The 19,595-nt window shown below is 41.1% G+C and overlaps 1 protein-coding gene across 3 annotated transcripts in view; it reads right to left on the bottom strand.

The window, feature by feature from the left end:
- Window positions 1-250: 250 nt before the first annotated feature.
- Window positions 251-19,595, bottom strand: part of Gp6 (glycoprotein 6) — a 63,821-nt gene continuing 44,476 nt past the window's right edge. The window contains exons 14-17 of one of the 3 annotated variants that reach the window (XM_087589775.1): window positions 18,891-18,944; window positions 17,269-17,319; window positions 4,532-4,582; window positions 251-2,350 (exon numbers count right to left, since the gene is read on the bottom strand). In XM_087589775.1, coding sequence (XP_087445901.1) covers window positions 2,178-2,350; window positions 4,532-4,582; window positions 17,269-17,319; window positions 18,891-18,944 — 329 coding nt within the window. In that variant the 3' untranslated portion in view covers window positions 251-2,177. The remainder of the gene's footprint in view (window positions 2,351-4,531; window positions 4,583-17,268; window positions 17,320-18,890; window positions 18,945-19,595) is intronic. The other 2 variants (NM_001438695.1, NM_001427838.1) reach the window with 2 other exon arrangements.

Here is a 19,595-nt window from a genome sequence, read left to right as displayed (position 1 = left end):
TCCAGCATCAATAGGAGGAAAAAGCCCTTGGTCCTATGAAGGCTCATTTCTCCAATGTAGGGCAATGCCAGGGTGTTTTGGTTAGAGTGGGTGGGTGGGAGTGGGAGCATCGTCATAGAAGCAGGAGGAGGGAAAAGGGAATGGGAAAGGGTAGAAAGGGGATAACATTTGAAATGTAAAAATACATAAAATATCCAAGAAAATTAAGAAAAATTAATTAAAGAGTAAAATTAAACTGGGACAAAAAGTATACATTCTTATCAATTTATCTTATTTTTTAAAGTGTAGGTTTATCTACTTTAACAATTCCAGGACAGAAACATCTAGATCAGTGGGAGAGCATGTGCCTAACATATGGGAAGTCTTAAATTCCAACAAAAGCACTACAAAAAAATACATAAGCCCAAAAAAGTCTCAATAGCAGTGTTTCTGTGTGGGTGTGGGTATAGATGTGCACATGACCACATGTGTCCATACAAAAGGCAACAGCTACCCTTTCCATTGTTTCAGAGACTTCTCTGAGACATAAAACACCAGCAAAATAGAAACTTCAGTTTGCAGGAAGGGACCAACCCCTGGCTGGAAGGCAGGATGACAGCAAAAAGCATGCATTTTCTAGATAATTCTACACAGTTTCCTAGAAGAGACAACCCATGTAGAAATGATGGATACCAAAAAGACAGGTTTTTCTTTTAATATTTTTGGGGATATGATTCATAAAACATAAATTACCCTCTGCTAAAATCAATATTTAACACACAAAAACTAAAATTGTACATTTTATGGGGTATACATATGTACATTATATAATATATCTTTTTCTGTTGAAAACATTCAAAATTATTCTGTCCTTTAAATACACAATACATTGTTATCACAAGATTGCATTTGTTTTTGAGATGGGGAATCATATGTAGTACAAAGCCAGCCTTGAACTCAATATCCTCTTACCTTTCCTCCCAAGTGCTAGTATAGCACTAACTACTTTTCTCAGCTGCCTTACTAGTTGTTTTAAGTGAACTCGTCAATGGCTCCTAGCACACTAACAATATTGGACAACCATTACCTCTTTCTAGTTCAAAAATATCTTCATCACACTAAAAAATATATTGTCCTGAACTCTTTAATAGTACTTCCATCATTCCCTTCACAATCCTCATCTTCCAGAAATAATTATTACCAACCTATCTGAATTTTAGTATGCTGGCCTTTCAGATAAAGTTAAGACTCTTTCTAATACAGGGAAGTCACAGATACGGTTTTCAAGAGTGTCCCCTCCTGTGTGGTTTTGTTTCATATGGTTTCCCTCACATGTATTCAACCTTAGGTTGAAAATATTAAGTGGAAAATATGTAGAAATAAAAGTTTTACACAATCCCACACTATTACATTTCCGAAAATAAATCACCATTGTGGATATGTATACATTGCCTGCCTATTTGTGAAGATGTAATAGCCATCTTGTTTGGATCAACTGTCACGGATATTCTAGTCAGATACTTCTTATTTTAATGGACTCAAATGCAAGAATATATGTAGGAAAATCACAATGGCTACAGGATTTGGTACTTTCTATAGTTTTAGGCATCCATTTTGAGTTTCAAAATATATCTACTATAAACAAAAGAAAAAGACTGGCTGATCATATGAATAATTATATAATAATAAAAAATAACACCCTACCCAATTTTCTGGATGGCACTTTTCCCTTCTAAAAAGTAGACATGACTATGGCTTAAGATGAGGTTAGGGTAAAGGCTAAAGCTATGGACTATCAGAGTATACAGACTATTAGAGAACAAGTGATTGGCACAAATATGGAGCAGGTCAGCTGTGGAAAAACAGGCATTTTGTAAATTATTATTGAATCCATGTAAGAGAAGGTTGAAGAAAGGCCATTACACAGATCTATTAAGATATCTAATGTGCAAGATATCAGAAGAAACTTCCCTTAGACTTTTCCATCCCATGTGGAGTTCTTTGGGCAAAGTAGAAATTGGCTCAACTGCTTGATTGATCAATAAAGCTCATGACCCTCCATCCTACCTTGTTTGCTCTGCCTCATATTTATTCTCCACACTCATTTTTTATATAAACTGTCTATGCCTGTGGCTCTAATGGTGATGCCCATGGTTATGAGCATCTGGTCAATCCCTATGCTGAAAGCCATGTTATTTCTAGGCCAGTGGGAGAGGTGGCAGTGGCCTTTGCATAGCTCTGATCCTGTGTTGTAGGCGTTTCTTCCGACTGTGCCAATCCTCTGCCAGAAACCCCACCAAGAACATTATAATCATGACACCAAGGCATATCCGGACCAGATTCCCCTTGGCATAGTGCTGATGAGCAAAACCTAAAGGAAAGAAGAAAGTTAGCAACAGATGTTACAAGGATCATCTCCGTGCCCCACTCCATATTCATAATTTGAGATTCCATTCAAGGTAGTACTACTCAGCTATCAAAAACAATGACTTCATGAAATTTGTAGGCAAATGGATGGAACTAGAGAATGTCATCCTGTGTGAGGTAACCAATTACAGAAAAACACACATGGTATGCACTCACTGATAAGTGGATATTAGCGCAAAAGCTCGAATTACCCAAGATACAATCCACAGACACATGAAGCTCAAAAAGGACAACCAAAGTGTGGGTGCCTCACTTCTACTTAAAAAGGGGAACAAAAATATCCATAGGAGGGGATATGGAGGCAAAGTTTAGAGCAGAGACTGAAGGAATGACCATTCAGAGCCTGCCCCACATGTGGCCCATATATATACAGTCACCAAAACTAGATAATGAAACTAAGAAGTGCGTGCTGACGGGAACTGGATATAGATTTCTCCTGAGAGACACAGCCAGAGCATGTCAAATACAGAGGTGAATGCTAGCATCAGACTATTGAAGTGAGAACAAGATTCCAGTTGGAGGAATTAGAGAAAGGATTGAAAGAGCTGAAGGGGCTTGCAACCCCATAAGAACAACAATGCCAACCAACCAGAGCTTCCAGGGACTAAACCACCACCCAAAGACTATACATGGACTGATCCATGGCTCAAGCTCCATATTTAGCAGAGGATGGCCTTGTTGGGCACCAGTGGAAGGAGAAGCCCTTGGTCCTGCCAAGACTGGAACCCCCAATGTAAGGGAATTTCACGGGGTGGTAAGAGGGGGTGGATGGGGAGGGGAACACCCTCACAGAAGAAGGGGAGAGGGATGGGATAGGGGGCTTATGTCTGGAAAACCAGGAAAGGGGATAACATTTGAAATGTAAATAAAAAATAAACAATAAAGAAAAAAAGATGGATGTTTTTATTCGATATTTTATGTATTTACACTTCAAATGTTATGTTTTTCAGTTTCCCTATCCCAGAAGTTTTGAAGACCTCTTCTGACCTCCTTCGGCACCAGGCATTTATATCGTGCACATACACACATGCAGACAAACACTCATATGCACAAAATCTGAAAAAAACAATTAAAAACAGAACAATAGTAACACCAAGATAAAACTAAGTTTAAAAACAAAAATTCTTTTAAACTTATAAAAATGTAGATTAGCTTCAGTTACTATTTATCCAGATCCATTCATTTTCAAAAACATGACACAGGTGTTCTTCATTCCTTCACTGTGTCCACATCTCTATAGGTATACACACATAGGACAGAGCTGAGAGTAGACTGGAATGCTATCCCCTTTAGAACTAATTTCGTAGCCACAAGGCCTAGGGCATAGTGCAGCTATCAAGTGCAGGCTGTGCACAGATACAGAGCGTCTCAGTCTAAACCCCATAGGAAGACTAACAATATCAATTCACCAGATTCCTCAGAGCTCCCAGGGACTAAACCACTAAGCAAAGAGTAGAACATGGGCCTGTCCAGGGCTCCCACTACAGATGTAGCATAGGACTGAGTTCCTTATCTAGCATCAATTGGAGGGGAGGCACTTGCTCCTGTGGAGGCTTGATGACCCAGAGAAGGGGAATGCTAGAGGGGTTAGACAGGAGTGGTGGTGGTTGGGTGGGGTAGCACCTCTCAGAAGCAAAGGGAAGGGGGGATAGGGTAGGGAGATTTCTGAAGGAAGACTGGGAAGAGGGACAACATTTGAAATGTAAATAAATAAAATAAAGTAAATAGAAAAAATTATCATCCCTACCATCACAAACAAGGATCAAAACAGAATTAAGTCTAATTCTCTATACAATGATGCTCTCATAGATCTCTTCCTGAATCCTAATACAATCTCTCCTCAGATACAATCAATACCTTACTATATTACTGACTTATAAAAGAAGATATCTGTAAGAGAGTGAGGGATATGAGGAATGTCCTTATTTGACTATTTGGAAATTTTCAACCTTCTCATTAAATTTTCTTGACAAATTCTGAACCTTCATATATTAATATTCTACTCCCCTTAATGTTTCAAGAACCAGGCTCCAAAATTATAGATCTACAGATTCCATGCACAAGGAAAATATTCTGCATGAAGAGATGTGATGCAAACAAAGTGGATATGGACAAGACAACTTACCAAATGGAGGGCTTGGCCCCTCTGGAGAGACAGTGATATTCATAGGCTTTTCTGAGAATAAAAAATAAGGGACAAGTATAAACAAATGGAAACATCTCCCCTGCTGGAGACAAGCACATGTGCTCACATGCTTGTGAAGCAGAAGTCCATGACATTTAAGAACACAATCCATAGAGTTAGGCTGTCCAGATTTGACAGCCCAGTATAGACTTATATAAGGAAATCTCTGAAAAGTACCTCAACATCTGTGAGTCAATTTTCCCATCTGTCCAGTGGAATTGGTACTACCATACAATGGGTTGACTTACAAATAATAACGCATATTTAGTATTGCTAATCTTGTAGTCCAAAATATGAAATACTCCAAAAATTTGATATTTATAAGCACTAACAGCATGCAACAAGTAAAAAATCCACACTTGACATTCATAGGACATATTTTAATCAAAACGTGTGGTTGATCTGGAAGGAATTGTGAAGAGGAAACAATATGCTCAAAATATATTGTATGTAAAAATTTTAAATAAAAAAATAAATATAAAATCACATTTTGGCTATGTATACAAAACATAGAAGGGGCCAGGAGACTGCTCCCAAGCCCCGTGGGAGAGTGACTCACCGCCCAGACAGGTGGGCACTGCTGAGACTACAGGGCAGAAGAGATCTCCAGTACTGCCCACCCCTGCCCACATCCCTGGCCCAAGAGGAAACTGTATAGGGCCTCTAGGAACAGGAAGATAGGGGCACTCAAGCTACAGGTCCCCTGCTGTCCAGACTGCACCTGGATCTGAAGGGACATGGTCAAACTGCTCCCTGAACCCAAATCCAGTGGGAGGGAAAGCTAGACCTTCACAGGGGCAGACACGTGTGGGAAGCCAGAGGAGACTACTCTCTGCCCATGTTTCTGACTCTAGAGGAAAACACCTAGCTCTATCTGGGCCCCCTGTGCACAGGGTCCCAAGCAAAGGCAGGACAGGCCCTTCTGGTTGCTGCCCTCACAAAGAGCTGAAGCCCGGCTCTGAGGCCCAAGACAAGAGGTAAGACCAACTTTTCTGCTCCAAGTAACTTGCCTGGTGGACTCAGGACACACAAAGGCAAGATTCCTCTGGGACTGGGCACTTCCTTTTTCTAGCTGGGGACCAAACCTCGCTGATCCCAACCCACAGCTCCCTGCTCCCAAACACTGTGGGAGAGAGAGCTCTTCACACAGACAGGTGGGCATTCCTGAGACTGTAGGACGGGAGAGACCACAAGTACTGCCCACCCTTGCCCGCATCCCCAGCACAAGAGGAAACTGTATAGGGCCTCTGAACAGGAAGATAGGGACACTCAAGCTGCAGGGCCCCTGCTGTCCAGACACGGCCCAGATCTGAAGAGACATGGTCAAAAAGCACACAAATCCAGTGGGAGAGAGAGATAGACCTTCAGAGGGGCAGACACGCCTGGGAAGCCAGAGGAGACTACACTCTGCCCACATTTCTGACTCTAGAGGAAAACACCTAGTGCTCTCTGGGCCCCTATGCACAGGGTCCCAAGCGAAGGCGGGGCAGGCCCTTCAGGTTGCTGCCCTCATAGAGAGTTGAAACCCGTATCTGAGGAGCGACTTCAGGCACGAGAACAGAGGTAAAAACAAATTTTCTGCTCCAAGTGACCTGCGTGGTGGACTCAGAATACACGCCACCAGAACACCTGAAGACAAGTAGACAGGAATGACTACATGCCTGAAAGCAGAACACTCTGTTCCCATAACTGGCTTAAAGAAAACAGGAAAACAGGTCTAAAGCACTCCTGACACACCGACCTATAAGACAGTCTAGCCACTGTCAGAAATAGCAGAACAAGGTAACACAAGAGACAGCATGATGGCAAGAAGCAAGGCAGGAACCCAAGCAACAGAAACCAAGACTACATGGCATCATCAGAGCCCAATTCTCCCACCAAAGCAAACACCGAATATCCAAACACACCAGAAAAGCAAGATCTAGATCTAAAATCACATTTGATCATGATAATGGAGGACTTCGAGAAAGACATAAAGAACTCCCTTAGAAAAATGCAGGAAAACAGAAATAAACAAGTAGAAGACTATAGAGAGGAATCACAAAAATCCCTGAAAGAATTCCAGGAAAACACAATCAAAAGGTGAAGGAATTAAATATGGAAATAGAAGCAATAAAGAAAGCACAAAGGGACAGACCGGATAAACAGTTCTCTGCACCCAAATCCCGTGGGAGGGAGAGCTGAACCTTCAGAGAGGCAGACAAACCTGGGAAACCAGAAGAGACTGCTCTCTCTACATACATCTCGGACGCCAGAGGAAAACACCAAGGCCATCTGGAACCCTGGTGCACTGAAGCTCCCGGAAGGGGCGGCACAGGTCTTCCTGGTTGCTGCCGCCGCAGAGAGCCCTTGGGCAGCACCCCGCGAGCAAACTTGAGCCTCGGGACCACAGGTAAGACCAACTTGTCTGCTGCAAGAGAGCTGCCCGGTGATATCGGGACACACAGAGGCAGAGTTCATCTAGGACCGGGCACGTTCTGTGTTTGCCGGAGGTCCCACGCCCGAGGATCCCGGGCCCGCAGCAGCTCTCTGCTCCCAGACCCTGTGGGAAAGACACCTCACCGCCTGATCAGGTGGGCACTCCTGAGGCTGCAGAGTGGAAGAGACCACCAACAATGCTCACCCCTGCCCACATCCCTGGCCCAAGAGGAAACTGTATAAGGCCTCTGGGCTCCCGTGGGGGAGGGCCCAGGAGTGGCAGGACCCCTGCCTGAGACACCGCCAGAACCTGAGGGAAACAGACCGGATAAACAGTTCTCTGCACCCAAATCCCGTGGGAGGGAGAGCTGAACCTTCAGAGAGGCAGACAAGCCTGGGAAACCAGAAGAGACTGCTCTCTGTACATACATCTCGGACGCCAGAGGAAAACACCAAAGGCCATCTGGAACCCTGGTGCACTGAAGCTCCCGGAAGGGGCGGCACAGGTCTTCCTGGTTGCTGCCGCCGCAGAGAGCCCTTGGGCAGCACCCCGCGAGCAAACTTGAGCCTCGGGACCACAGGTAAGACCAACTTGTCTGCTGCAAGAAAGCTGCCTGGTGAACTCAAGACACAGGCCCACAGGAACAGCTGAAGACCTGTAGAGAGGAAAAACTACACGCCCAAAAGCAGAACACTCTGTCCCCATAACTGACTGAAAGAGAGGAAAACAGGTCTACAGCACTCCTGACACACAGGCTTATAGGACAGTCTAGCCACTGTCAGAAATAGCAGAACAAAGTAACACTAGAGATAATCTGATGGCGAGAGGCAAGCGCAGGAACCCAAGCAACAGAAACCAAGACTACATGCCATCATCGGAGCCCAATTCTCCCACCAAAACAAACATGGAATATCCAAACACACCAGAAAAGCAAGATCTAGTTTCAAAATCATATTTGATCATGATGCTGGAGGACTTCAAGAAAGACATGAACACACTTAGGGAAACACAGGAAAACATTAATAAACAAGTAGAAGCCTACAGAGAGGAATCGCAAAAATCCCTGAAAGAATTCCAGGAAAACACAATCAAACAGTTGAAAGAATTAAAAATGGAAATAGAAGCAATCAAGAAAGAACACATGGAAACAACCCTGGATATAGAAAACCAAAAGAAGAGACAAGGAGCTGTAGATACAAGCCTCACCAACAGAATTCAAGAGATGGAAGAGAGAATCTCAGGAGCAGAAGATTCCATAGAAATCATTGACTCAACTGTCAGAGATAATGTAAAGCGGAAAAAGCTACTGGTCCAAAACATACAGGAAATCCAGGACTCAATGAGAAGATCAAACCTAAGGATAATAGGTATAGAAGAGAGTGAAGACTCCCAGCTCAAAGGACCAGTAAATATCTTCAACAAAATCATAGAAGAAAACTTCCCTAACCTAAAAAAAGAGATACCCATAGGCATACAAGATGCCTACAGAACTCCAAATAGATTGGACCAGAAAAGAAACACCTCCCGTCACATACTAGTCAAAACACCAAACGCACAAAATAAAGAAAGAATATTAAAAGCAGTAAGGAAAAAAGGTCAAGTAACATATAAAGGCAGACTATCAGAATCACACCAGACTTCTCGCCAGAAACTATGAAGGCCAGAAAATCCTGGACTGATGTCATACAGACCCTAAGAGAACACAAATGCCAGCCCAGGTTACTGTATCCTGCAAAACTCTCAATTAACATAGATGGAGAAACCAAGATATTCCATGACAAAACCAAATTTACACAATATCTTTCTACAAATCCAGCACTACAAAGGATAATAAATGGTAAAGCCCAACATAAGGAGGCAAGCTATACCCTAGAAGAAGCAAGAAACTAATCGTCTTGGCAACAAAACAAAGAGAATGAAAGCACACAAACATAACCTCATATCCAAATATGAATATAAAGGGAAGCAATAACCACTATTCCTTAATATCTCTCAACATCAATGGCCTCAACTCCCCAATAAAAAGAAATAGATTAACAAACTGGATACGCAACGAGGACCCTGCATTCTGCTGCCTACAGGAAACACACCTCAGAGACAAAGACAGACACTACCTCAGAGTGAAAGGCTGGAAAACAACTTTCCAAGCAAATGGTCAGAAGAAGCAAGCTGGAGTAGCCATTCTAATATCAAATAAAATCAATTTTCAACTAAAAGTCATCAAAAAAGATAAGGAAGGACACTACATATTCATCAAAGGAAAAATCCACCAAGATGAACTCTCAATCCTAAATATCTATGCCCCAAATACAAGGGCACCTACATATGTAAAAGAAACCTTACTAAAGCTCAAAACACACATTGCACCTCACACAATAATAGTGGGAGATTTCAACACCCCACTCTCATCAATGGACAGATCAGGGAAACAGAAATTAAACAGAGATGTAGACAGACTAAGAGAAGTCATGAGCCAAATGGACCTAACGGATATTTATAGAACATTCTATCCTAAAGCAAAAGGATATACCTTCTTCTCAGCTCCTCATGGTACTTTCTCCAAAATTGACCATATAATTGGTCAAAAAACGGGCCTCAACAGGTACAGAAAGATAGAAATAATCCCATGCGTGCTATCGGACCACCACGGCCTAAAACTGGTCTTCAATAACAATCAAGGAAGAATGTCCACATATACTTGGAAATTGAACAATGCTCTACTCAATGATAACCTGGTCAAGGAAGAAATAAAGAAAGAAATTAAAAACTTTTTAGAATTTAATGAAAATGAAGGTACAACATACCCAAACTTATGGGACACAATGAAAGCTGTGCTAAGAGGAAAACTCATAGCGCTGAGTGCCTGCAGAAAGAAACAGGAAAGAGCATATGTCAGCAGCTTGACAGCACACCTAAAAGTTCTAGAACAAAAAGAAGCAAATACACCCAGGAGGAGTAGAAGGCAGGAAATAATCAAACTCAGAGCTGAAATCAACCAAGTAGAAACAAAAAGGACCATAGAAAGAATCAACAGAACCAAAAGTTGGTTCTTTGAGAAAATCAACAAGATAGATAAACCCTTAGCCAGACTAACGAGAGGACACAGAGAGTGCGTCCAAATTAACAAAATCAGAAATGAAAAGGGAGACATAACAACAGATTCAGAGGAAATTCAAAAAATCATCAGATCTTACTACAAAAACCTATATTCAACAAAACTTGAAAATCTTCAGGAAATGGACAATTTCCTAGACAGATACCAGGTACCGAAGTTAAATCAGGAACAGATAAACCAGTTAAACAACCCCATAACTCCTAAGGAAATAGAAGCAGTCATTAAAGGTCTCCCAACCAAAAAGAGCCCAGGTCCAGACGGGTTTAGTGCAGAATTCTATCAGACCTTCATAGAAGACCTCATACCAATATTATCCAAACTATTCCACAAAATTGAAACAGATGGATCACTACCGAATACATTCTACGAAGCCACAATTACTCTTATACCTAAACCACACAAAGACACAACAAAGAAAGAGAACTTCAGACTAATTTCCCTTATGAATATCGACGCAAAAATACTCAACAAAATTCTGGCAAACCGAATCCAAGAGCACATCAAAACAATCATCCACCATGATCAAGTAGGCTTCATCCCAGGCATGCAGGGATGGTTTAATATATGGAAAACCATCAATGTGATCCATTATATAAACAAACTGAAAGAACAAAACCACATGTTCATTTCATTAGATGCTGAGAAAGCATTTGACAAAATTTAACACCCCTTCATGATAAAAGTCCTGGAAAGAATAGGAATTCAAGGCCCTTACCTAAACATAGTAAAAGCCATATACAGCAAACCAGTCGCTAACATTAAACTAAATGGAGAGAAACTTGAAGCAATCCCACTAAAATCAGGGACTAGACAAGGCTGCCCACTCTCTCCCTACTTATTCAATATAGTTCTTGAAGTTCTAGCCAGAGCAATCAGACAACAAAAGGATGTCAAGGGGATACAAATCGGAAAAGAAGAAGTCAAAATATCACTATTTGCAGATGATATGATAGTATATTTAAGTGATCCCAAAAGTTCCACCAGAGAACTACTAAAGCTGATAAACAACTTCAGCAAAGTGGCTGGGTATAAAATTAACTCAAATAAATCAGTTGCCTTCCTCTATACAAAAGAGAAACAAGCCGAGAAAGAAATTAGGGAAACGACACCCTTCATAATAGACCCAAATAATATAAAGTACCTCGGAGTGACTTTAACAAAGCAAGTAAAAGATCTGTACAATAAGAACTTCAAGACACTGAAGAAGGAAATTGAAGAAGACCTCAGAAGATGGAAAGATCTCCCATGCTCATGGATTGGCAGGATTAATATAGTAAAAATGGCCATTTTACCAAAAGCAATCTACAGATTCAATGCAATCCCCATCAAAATACCAATCCAATTCTTCAAAGAGTTAGACAGAACAATTTGCAAATTCATCTGGAATAACAAAAAACCCAGGATAGCTAAAGCTATCCTCAACAATGAAAGGACTTCAGGGGGAATCACTATCCCTGAACTCAAGCAGTATTACAGAGCAATAGTGATAAAAACTGCATGGTATTGGTACAGAGACAGACAGATAGACCAATGGAATAGAATTGAAGACCCGGAAATGAACCCACACACATATGGTCACTTGATTTTTGACAAAGGAGCCAAAACCATCCAATGGAAAAAAGATAGCATTTTCAGCAAATGGTGCTGGTTCAACTGGAGGTCAACATGTAGAAGAATGCAGATCGATCCATGCTTATCACCCTGTACAAAGCTTCAGTCCAAGTGGATCAAGGACCTCCACATCAAACCAGACACACTCAAACTAATAGAAGAAAAACTAGGGAAGCATCTGGAACACATGGGCACTGGAAAAAATTTCCTGAACAAAACACCAATGGCTTACGCTCTAAGATCAAGAATTGACAAATGGGATCTCATAAAACTGCAAAGCTTCTGTAAGGCAAAGGACACTGTGGTTAGGACAAAACGGCAACCAACAGATTGGGAAAAGATCTTTACCAATCCTACAACAGATAGAGGCCTTATATCCAAAATATACAAAGAACTCAAGAAGTTAGACCACAGAGAAACAAATAACCCTATTAAAAAATGGGGCTCAGAGCTAAACAAAGAATTCACAGCTGAGGAATGCCGAATGGCGGAGAAACACCTAAAGAAATGTTCAACATCTTTAGTCATAAGGGAAATGCAAATCAAAACAACCCTGAGATTTCACCTCACACCAGTGAGAATGGCTAAGATCAAAAACTCAGGGGACAACAGATGCTGGCGAGGATGTGGAGAAAGAGGAACACTCCTCCATTGTTGGTGGGATTGCAAACTGGTACAACCATTCTGGAAATCAGTCTGGAGGATCCTCAGAAAATTGGACATTGAACTGCCTGAGGATCCAGCTATACCTCTCTTGGGCATATACCCAAAAGATGCCCCAACATATAAAAAAGACACGTGCTCCACTATGTTCATTGCAGCCTTATTTATAATAGCCAGAAGCTGGAAAGAACCCAGATGCCCTTCAACAGAGGAATGGATACAGAAAATGTGGTACATCTACACAATGGAATATTACTCAGCTATCAAAAACAACGACTTTATGAAATTCGTAGGCAAATGTTTGGAACTGGAAAATATCATCCTGACTGAGCTAACCCAATCACAGAAAGACATACATGGTATGCACTCATTGATAAGTGGCTATTAGCCCAAATGCTTGAATTACCCTAGATGCCTAGGACAAATGAAACTCAAGATGGATGATCAAAATGTGAATGGTTCACTCCTTCTTTAAAAGGGGAACAAGAATACCCTTGGCAGGGAAGAGAGAGGCAAAGATTAAAACAGAGACTGAAGGAACACCCATTCAGAGTCTGCCCCACATGTGGCTCATGCATATACAGCCATCCAATTAGACAAGATGGATGAAGCAAAGAAGTGCAGACCGACAGGAGCCGGATGTAGATCGCTCCTGAGAGACACAGCCAGAATACAGCAAATACAGAGGCGAATGCCAGCAGCAAACCACTGAACTGAGAATAGGACCCCCGTTGAAGGAATCAGAGAAAGAACTGGAAGAGCTTGAAGGGGCTCGAGACCCCATATGTACAACAATGCCAAGCAACCAGAGCTTCCAGGGACTAAGCCACTACCTAAAGACTATACATGGACTGACCCTGGACTCTGACCTCATAGGTAGCAATGAATATCCTAGTAAGAGCACCAGTGGAAGGGGAAGCCCTGGGTCCTGCTAAGACTGAACTCCCAGTGAACTAGACTGCTGGGGGGAGGGGGACAATGGGGGGAGGGTGGGGAGGGGAACAACGATAAGAAAGGGGAGGGGGGAGGGGGATGTTTGCCCGGAAACTGGGAAAGGGAATAACACTCGAAATGTATATAAGAAATACTCAAGTTAATAATAAAAAAAAAAAAAGAAAGCACAAAGGGAGACAACCCTGGATATAGAAAACCAAAGGAAGAGACAAGGAGCCATAGATAAAAGCAACACCAACAGAATGCAAGAGATAGAAGAGAGAATCTCAGGAGCAGAAGATTCCATAGAAATCATCACCACAACTGTTAAAGATGATGTAAAACAGAAAAAGCTACTGGCCCAAAACATACAGGAAATCCAGGACACAATGAGAAGATCAAACCTAAGGATAATAGGTATAGAAGAGAGTGAAGACTCCCAACTCAAAGGATCAGTAAATATCTTCAATAAAATCATAGAAGAAAACTTCTCTTACCTAAAGAAAGAGATGCCCATAAACATACAAGAAGCCTACAGAACTCCAAATAGATTGGACCAGAAAAGAACCTCCTCCTGTCACATAATAGTCAAAACACCAAATGCACAAAACAAAGAAAGAATACTAAAAGCAATAAGGGAAAAAGGTCAAGTAACATGGGAAGGCAGACCGATCAGAATTATACCAGACTTCTCACCAGAGATTATGAAAGCCAAGAGATCCTGGACAGATGTCATACAGACCCTAAGAGAACACAAATGCCAGCCCAGGTTGCTGTATCCTGCAAAACTCTCAATTAACATAGATGGAGAAACCAAGATATTCCATGACAAAACCAAATTTACACAATATCTTTCTACAAATCCAGCACTACAAAGGATAATAAATGGCAAAGTCCAACAAAAAGAGGCAAGCTACACCCTAGAAAAAGCAAGAAACTAATCATTTTGCAATAAAACAAAGAGAGGACAAGCACACAAACATAATCTCACATCCAAACACAAATAAAACAGGAAGCAACAGTCACTATTCCTTAATACCTCTCAAAATCAATGGACTCAATTCTCCAAGAAAAAGACACACATTAACAAACTGGATATACAATGAGGACCCACCATTTTGCTGCCTACAGGGAAAACACCTCAGAGACAAAGACAGATACTACCTCAGAGTAAAAGGGTGGAAAACAACTTTCCAAGCAAATGATCTGAAGAAGCAAGCTGCAGTAGCCATTCTAATGTGGAATGAAAATGATTTTCAACCACAAGTCATCAAAAAAAAAATAAGGAAGGACACTTCATGTTCATCAAAGGAAAAATCCACCAAATTGTACTCTCAGTCCTAAAGATCTATGCTCCAAATACAAAGGCACCTACATACATAAAAATAACCTTACTAAAGCTCAAAGCACACTTTGCACCTCACACAATAATAGTAGGAGATTTCAGCACCCCACTCTCATCAATAAACAAATCATGGAAACAGAAATTAAACAGAGACATAGACAGATGAAGTCATGAACCAAATGGATTTAACAGATATATTCTATCCTAAAACAAAAGGATATACCTTCTTCTCACAACTGCATGGTACTTTCTCCAATACTGATCACATAATCGCTCATAAAACAGGCCTCAACAGATACACAAGTGTAAAACTAATACCATGCATCCTATCAGACCATCGCGGGCTAAAGCTGGTCTTCAAGAACAATAAGGCAAAAATGCCCTTATTTTTTTTGTAGTGCTAAAATTTATTTATTTTTTTATTAACTTGAGTATTTCTTATTTACTTTTTGAATGTCATTCCCTTTCCCGGTTTCCGGGCAAACGTCCCCCTAATCCCTCCCCCCTCCCCTTCCTTATGAGTGTTCCCCTCATAAAGGGAATAACACTCAAAATGTAAATAAGAAATACTCAAGTTAATAAAAAAAATGGGGTTCAGAGTTAAACAAAGAATTCACAGCTGAGGAATGCCGAATGGCTGAGAAACACCTAAATAAATGTTCAACATCTTTAGTCATAAGGGAAATGCAAATCAAAACAACCCTGAGATTTCACCTCACACCAGTGAGAATGGCTAAGACCAAAAACTCAGGTGACAGCAAATGCTGTCAAGGATGTGGAAAAAGAGAAACACTCCTCCATTGTTGGTGGGATTGCAAACTGGTACAACCTTTCTGGAAATCAGTCTGGAGGTACCTCAGAAAATTGGACATTGAACTGCCTGAGGATCCAGCTATACCTCTCTTGGGCATATACCCAAAAGATGCCCCAACATATAACAAAGACACATGCTCCACTATGTTCATAGCAGCCTTATTTATAATAGCCAGACAGTGAAAAGAAGCCAGATGCCCTTCAACAGAGGAATGGATACAGAAAATGTGGTACATCTACCCAATGGAATATTACTCAGCTATCAAAAACAATGACTTTATGAAATTCATAGGCAAATGGAGGGAACTGGAAAATATCATCCTGAGTGAGGTAACCCAATCACAGAAAAACACACATGGTATGCACTCATTGATAAGTGGCTATTAGCCCAAATGCTTGAATTACCCTAAATGCACAGAACACATGAAACTCAAGAAGGATGACCAAAATGTGAATGCTTCACTCCTTCTTTAAAAGGGGAACAAGAATACCCTTGAGAGGGAATAGGGAGGCAAAGTTTAGAACAAAGGCTGAAGGAACGCCCATTCAGAGCCTGCCCCACATGTGGCCCATACATATACAGCCACCCAATTAGATAAGATAGATGAAGCAAAGTGGTGCAGGCTGACAGGAACTGGATGTAGATCCCTCCTGAGAGACACAGCCAGAATATGGCAAATACAGAGGCGAATGCCAGCAGCAAATCACTGAATTGAGAACAGGACCTCCGTTGAAGGATTCAAAGAATGGGCTGAAAGAGCTTGAAGTGGCTTGTTACCCCCATATGAACAAAATGCCAACCAATCAGAGCTTCCAGGGACTAAGCCACTACCCAAAGACTATACGTGGACAGACCCTGGGCTACAACTGCATAAGTAGCAATGAATAGCCTAGTAAGAGCACCAGTGGAAGGGGAAGCCCTTGGTCCTGTCAAGCCTGAACCCCCAGTGAATCTGATTGTTAGGGGGAGAGCGGTAATGGGGGGAGGATGGGGAGGGGAACACCCATAGAGAAGGGGAGGTGGAGGGATTAGGGGGATGTTGACCTGGAAACTGGGAAAGGGAATAACAACTAAAATGTAAATAAGAAATACCCATTTCAATAAAGATGGAGGAAAAAAAAGAAGGGGCCAGGAGTGCTAATGCCCATCTTTAATCCCAGCAATTAGAAAGCAGAGTTCAGTGAATATTTCTGATTCTGGGGACAATTGGCCTACATAGCAAGTTGAAGTCAGCCAGGGTTACACAGTGGGAACTGGCCATAAAAAATAATATAAATGGGTACCGGAAAGATAATTCAGTTGGTAAAGTGCTTTTACTAGGATGCCTCAAGCCCTGAGTTTGATCCCCAGCACAACATAACCTGAGTGTGATGGCAAATACCTGAAATTCCAGTACACAAGAGGTGCAAACAAGAGAAACAGAAGTTCAGAGTCATCCTATGCTATATAATGGGTTTGAGGTCAGCAAAGGCTACATGAAATTATGACTCAATGAAAAATGACTATAGATAGGCTTTGATGGTAGGAAAGAGAAACCCATCCTCATGCCCCCTTTTTTTGGTTATTTTATTTATTTACATTTCAAATGTTATCCCCCTTCCCAGTTTCCCCTTCACAATCTCCCTACCCCCTACCCCCTACCCCTGCCTCTATGAGGGTGCTCCCCCACCTACCCACTCCTGCCTCAGAGCCCTAGCATTAACCTTAGCTGGTTCATTGAGCTTCCACAGGTCCATGTGCCCCTTTTATATTGAGACTTAAATGTCTACTTACTCACCAGTTGTAGATATTTTGTTTGTGAGTAACATGGAAGGTCTCCTGGAGGCTTCTAAGAGTTTCAAACAAGAATGTTATAAGGAAATAGAATAATGACAGTTCATCCCAAGTGCAAGTGCCCCCACTCTCCAGACCTATTCTGAGACACCTGCATTCTCTAAAGCTCCTTCATCTGGCATATATTGTGCAACTACTGTGGTTAATAAATTCAAAAAGCCCTGCACTTAGTGCCTAGTGACCTCAAAGAATTGGGCCATTTTTTCAACTAATAGACATTTAAGATGTTTCTGCTTTGGAGCTAGTATGAATGAAGCTATTACAAACATTCACATATGAGAACCTAAATGAACAAAAATGTGAGAGTTTAAATGAGAATGCCCGCATAAGCTCATATATTTGAATGTCTGTTTCCCAGTTGGTAAAAGTGTTTGGGAAGGATTAGGAGGTGTGGCCTTATTGGAGAAGGTCTCTCTCTCTCTCTCTCTCTCTCTCTCTCTCTGTCTCTGTCTCTGTCTCTGTCTCTGTCTCTCTCTCTGTCTGTCTCTCTCTCTCTGCCTCTCTCTGTGTGTATGTGTGTGTGTGTCTTGCTCTCTCGCTCTCTCTTCCTTGCTCTCTCACTCTTTCACTCTTGTTCTCATGCTCTCTCTGCCACATGCTTATAGATTATAAGGCAAGCTCTCAGTTACAGCTACAATGCCATGCCTGCCTGTCTACTACCATGCTCTACACCATGATGGTCATAAACTCACCCTCTGAAACTGTAAGGTTCATTAAACTTTTTCTTCAATTGATCATAGTAACTTATCACAGCAATAAAATGTAGCTAAGATAGTAGGTTTTCAATTTTCTTTTTCTTTTAGGTTTTTAATTTTTGTTTAGTACTAGCACAAGAGTCTCAGAATCACTGGGTCATAAGATAACTCTGTTTAACTTCTGAGAGAATACAAGACTAGTCTTCAAGTCATATGTAGTAGATGGGATGCAGAAAACTCTGAGGTAGTTTTAAAATGTATGGCCCCCATAGACTCACGTGTTTGAATGCTTGACCTATATAGAGTGGCACTATTAGGAGCTGTGGCCTTGTTGAAGTAGCTGTGGCCTTGGTATAGGAAGTGTATCACTATGCTTCCCACCATGACAATAATTATCTAAACCTCTGAAACTATAAGCCAGCCCCAATTAAATGTTTTCCTTTATAAGAGTTGCCATGGTCATCCTCTCTCTTCACAGCAATAAAACCCAAACTAAGATAGGCTCTAAATCTTTCCAATGCTTGTCCTGATTGATTACTTTGTTGAGTATTGTTGGCTTTTTAGTTGGTTGGTTGGTTGGTTGGCTTGTATTTGTGTAATTATAACCATCTTAATGGATACATAGTATGTGAATTGTATCTCAGTTTTAAACAAGTGTCATGGGAGAACCATTTATTAAGTCTGTACTTTAGGAGTCTCCTTTCCTCCTAAACACAATGTCTTCATATGAAATTGTCTATTGTTTTTACAAAAAGAAATGTTTCTTGAACCCATTAAGTCTGTGAGTATACGGCTTGAGGATAGGGACTATATTTTCAGGCACATTTGTAGTAGAACTTCATTCCTAGACAACAGAATCTACTGAACTCACCTGTCATAGGAGATGGTACCTCTGTGGGTACCTGACTGGGAGTGGCAGAGGGTCCTGAGAAATCATAAAAGGAGAGATGTCAATACTCTATTGGTTAACTATGGGTTCTAAGAAAATAATGAAACATCTCTGAGACTTGATTTTCTCACAAAGCAAGTGAATATGAAGAAGCTTCCATTGCTGACTAGCTGGAAATGCTCCTTGGTACACTCTACAACTGCTTTCCTATCTTTTTCTTCCAGGAATCTTGTCTCCAATACCCTCACTTGTCATTTGTCACTTTCCTGGTACTTGTCCCCAGGAATTAGATGTGGAGATGAGAACCATGGGGAAAGTTTTGGAAATGCATCAGAAATCACAGATGCGAAGGAGTATGCAATGGGAGATGAGATAAAGACTTAAAACAGTATACAGTATTCTGAGTTTTGGAGCAGAAGAGTATATAATAGTCCTTTTCATTATTTATAATAAATATAATTATATATTATAGCATATATTATTGTATAATTATATTTTATTATTTATAAAATAAATAAAATTTATTCATTCATTTTTTGGTACTTGGAATTGAACCTGGGTGCCTTGTGCCTGCTGAGTATGTGCCCTACCACTGAGATGCATTTTATTTGTTATTTTAAACCATTCTTATAATTCATCACATTTCAGACTCTCAGTTTTTAAGTAATGTTTTCTAGTTTCTATTCT

The sequence above is a fragment of the Rattus norvegicus genome, chromosome 1 (assembly GCF_021556685.1).
Source record: "Rattus norvegicus strain SHRSP/BbbUtx chromosome 1, alternate assembly SHRSP_T2T, whole genome shotgun sequence".
Lineage (NCBI taxonomy): Eukaryota > Metazoa > Chordata > Mammalia > Rodentia > Muridae > Rattus > Rattus norvegicus.
The sequence above is the reverse complement of the archived record's forward strand: the minus strand, read 5'-3'. Positions and strand labels throughout refer to the sequence as shown.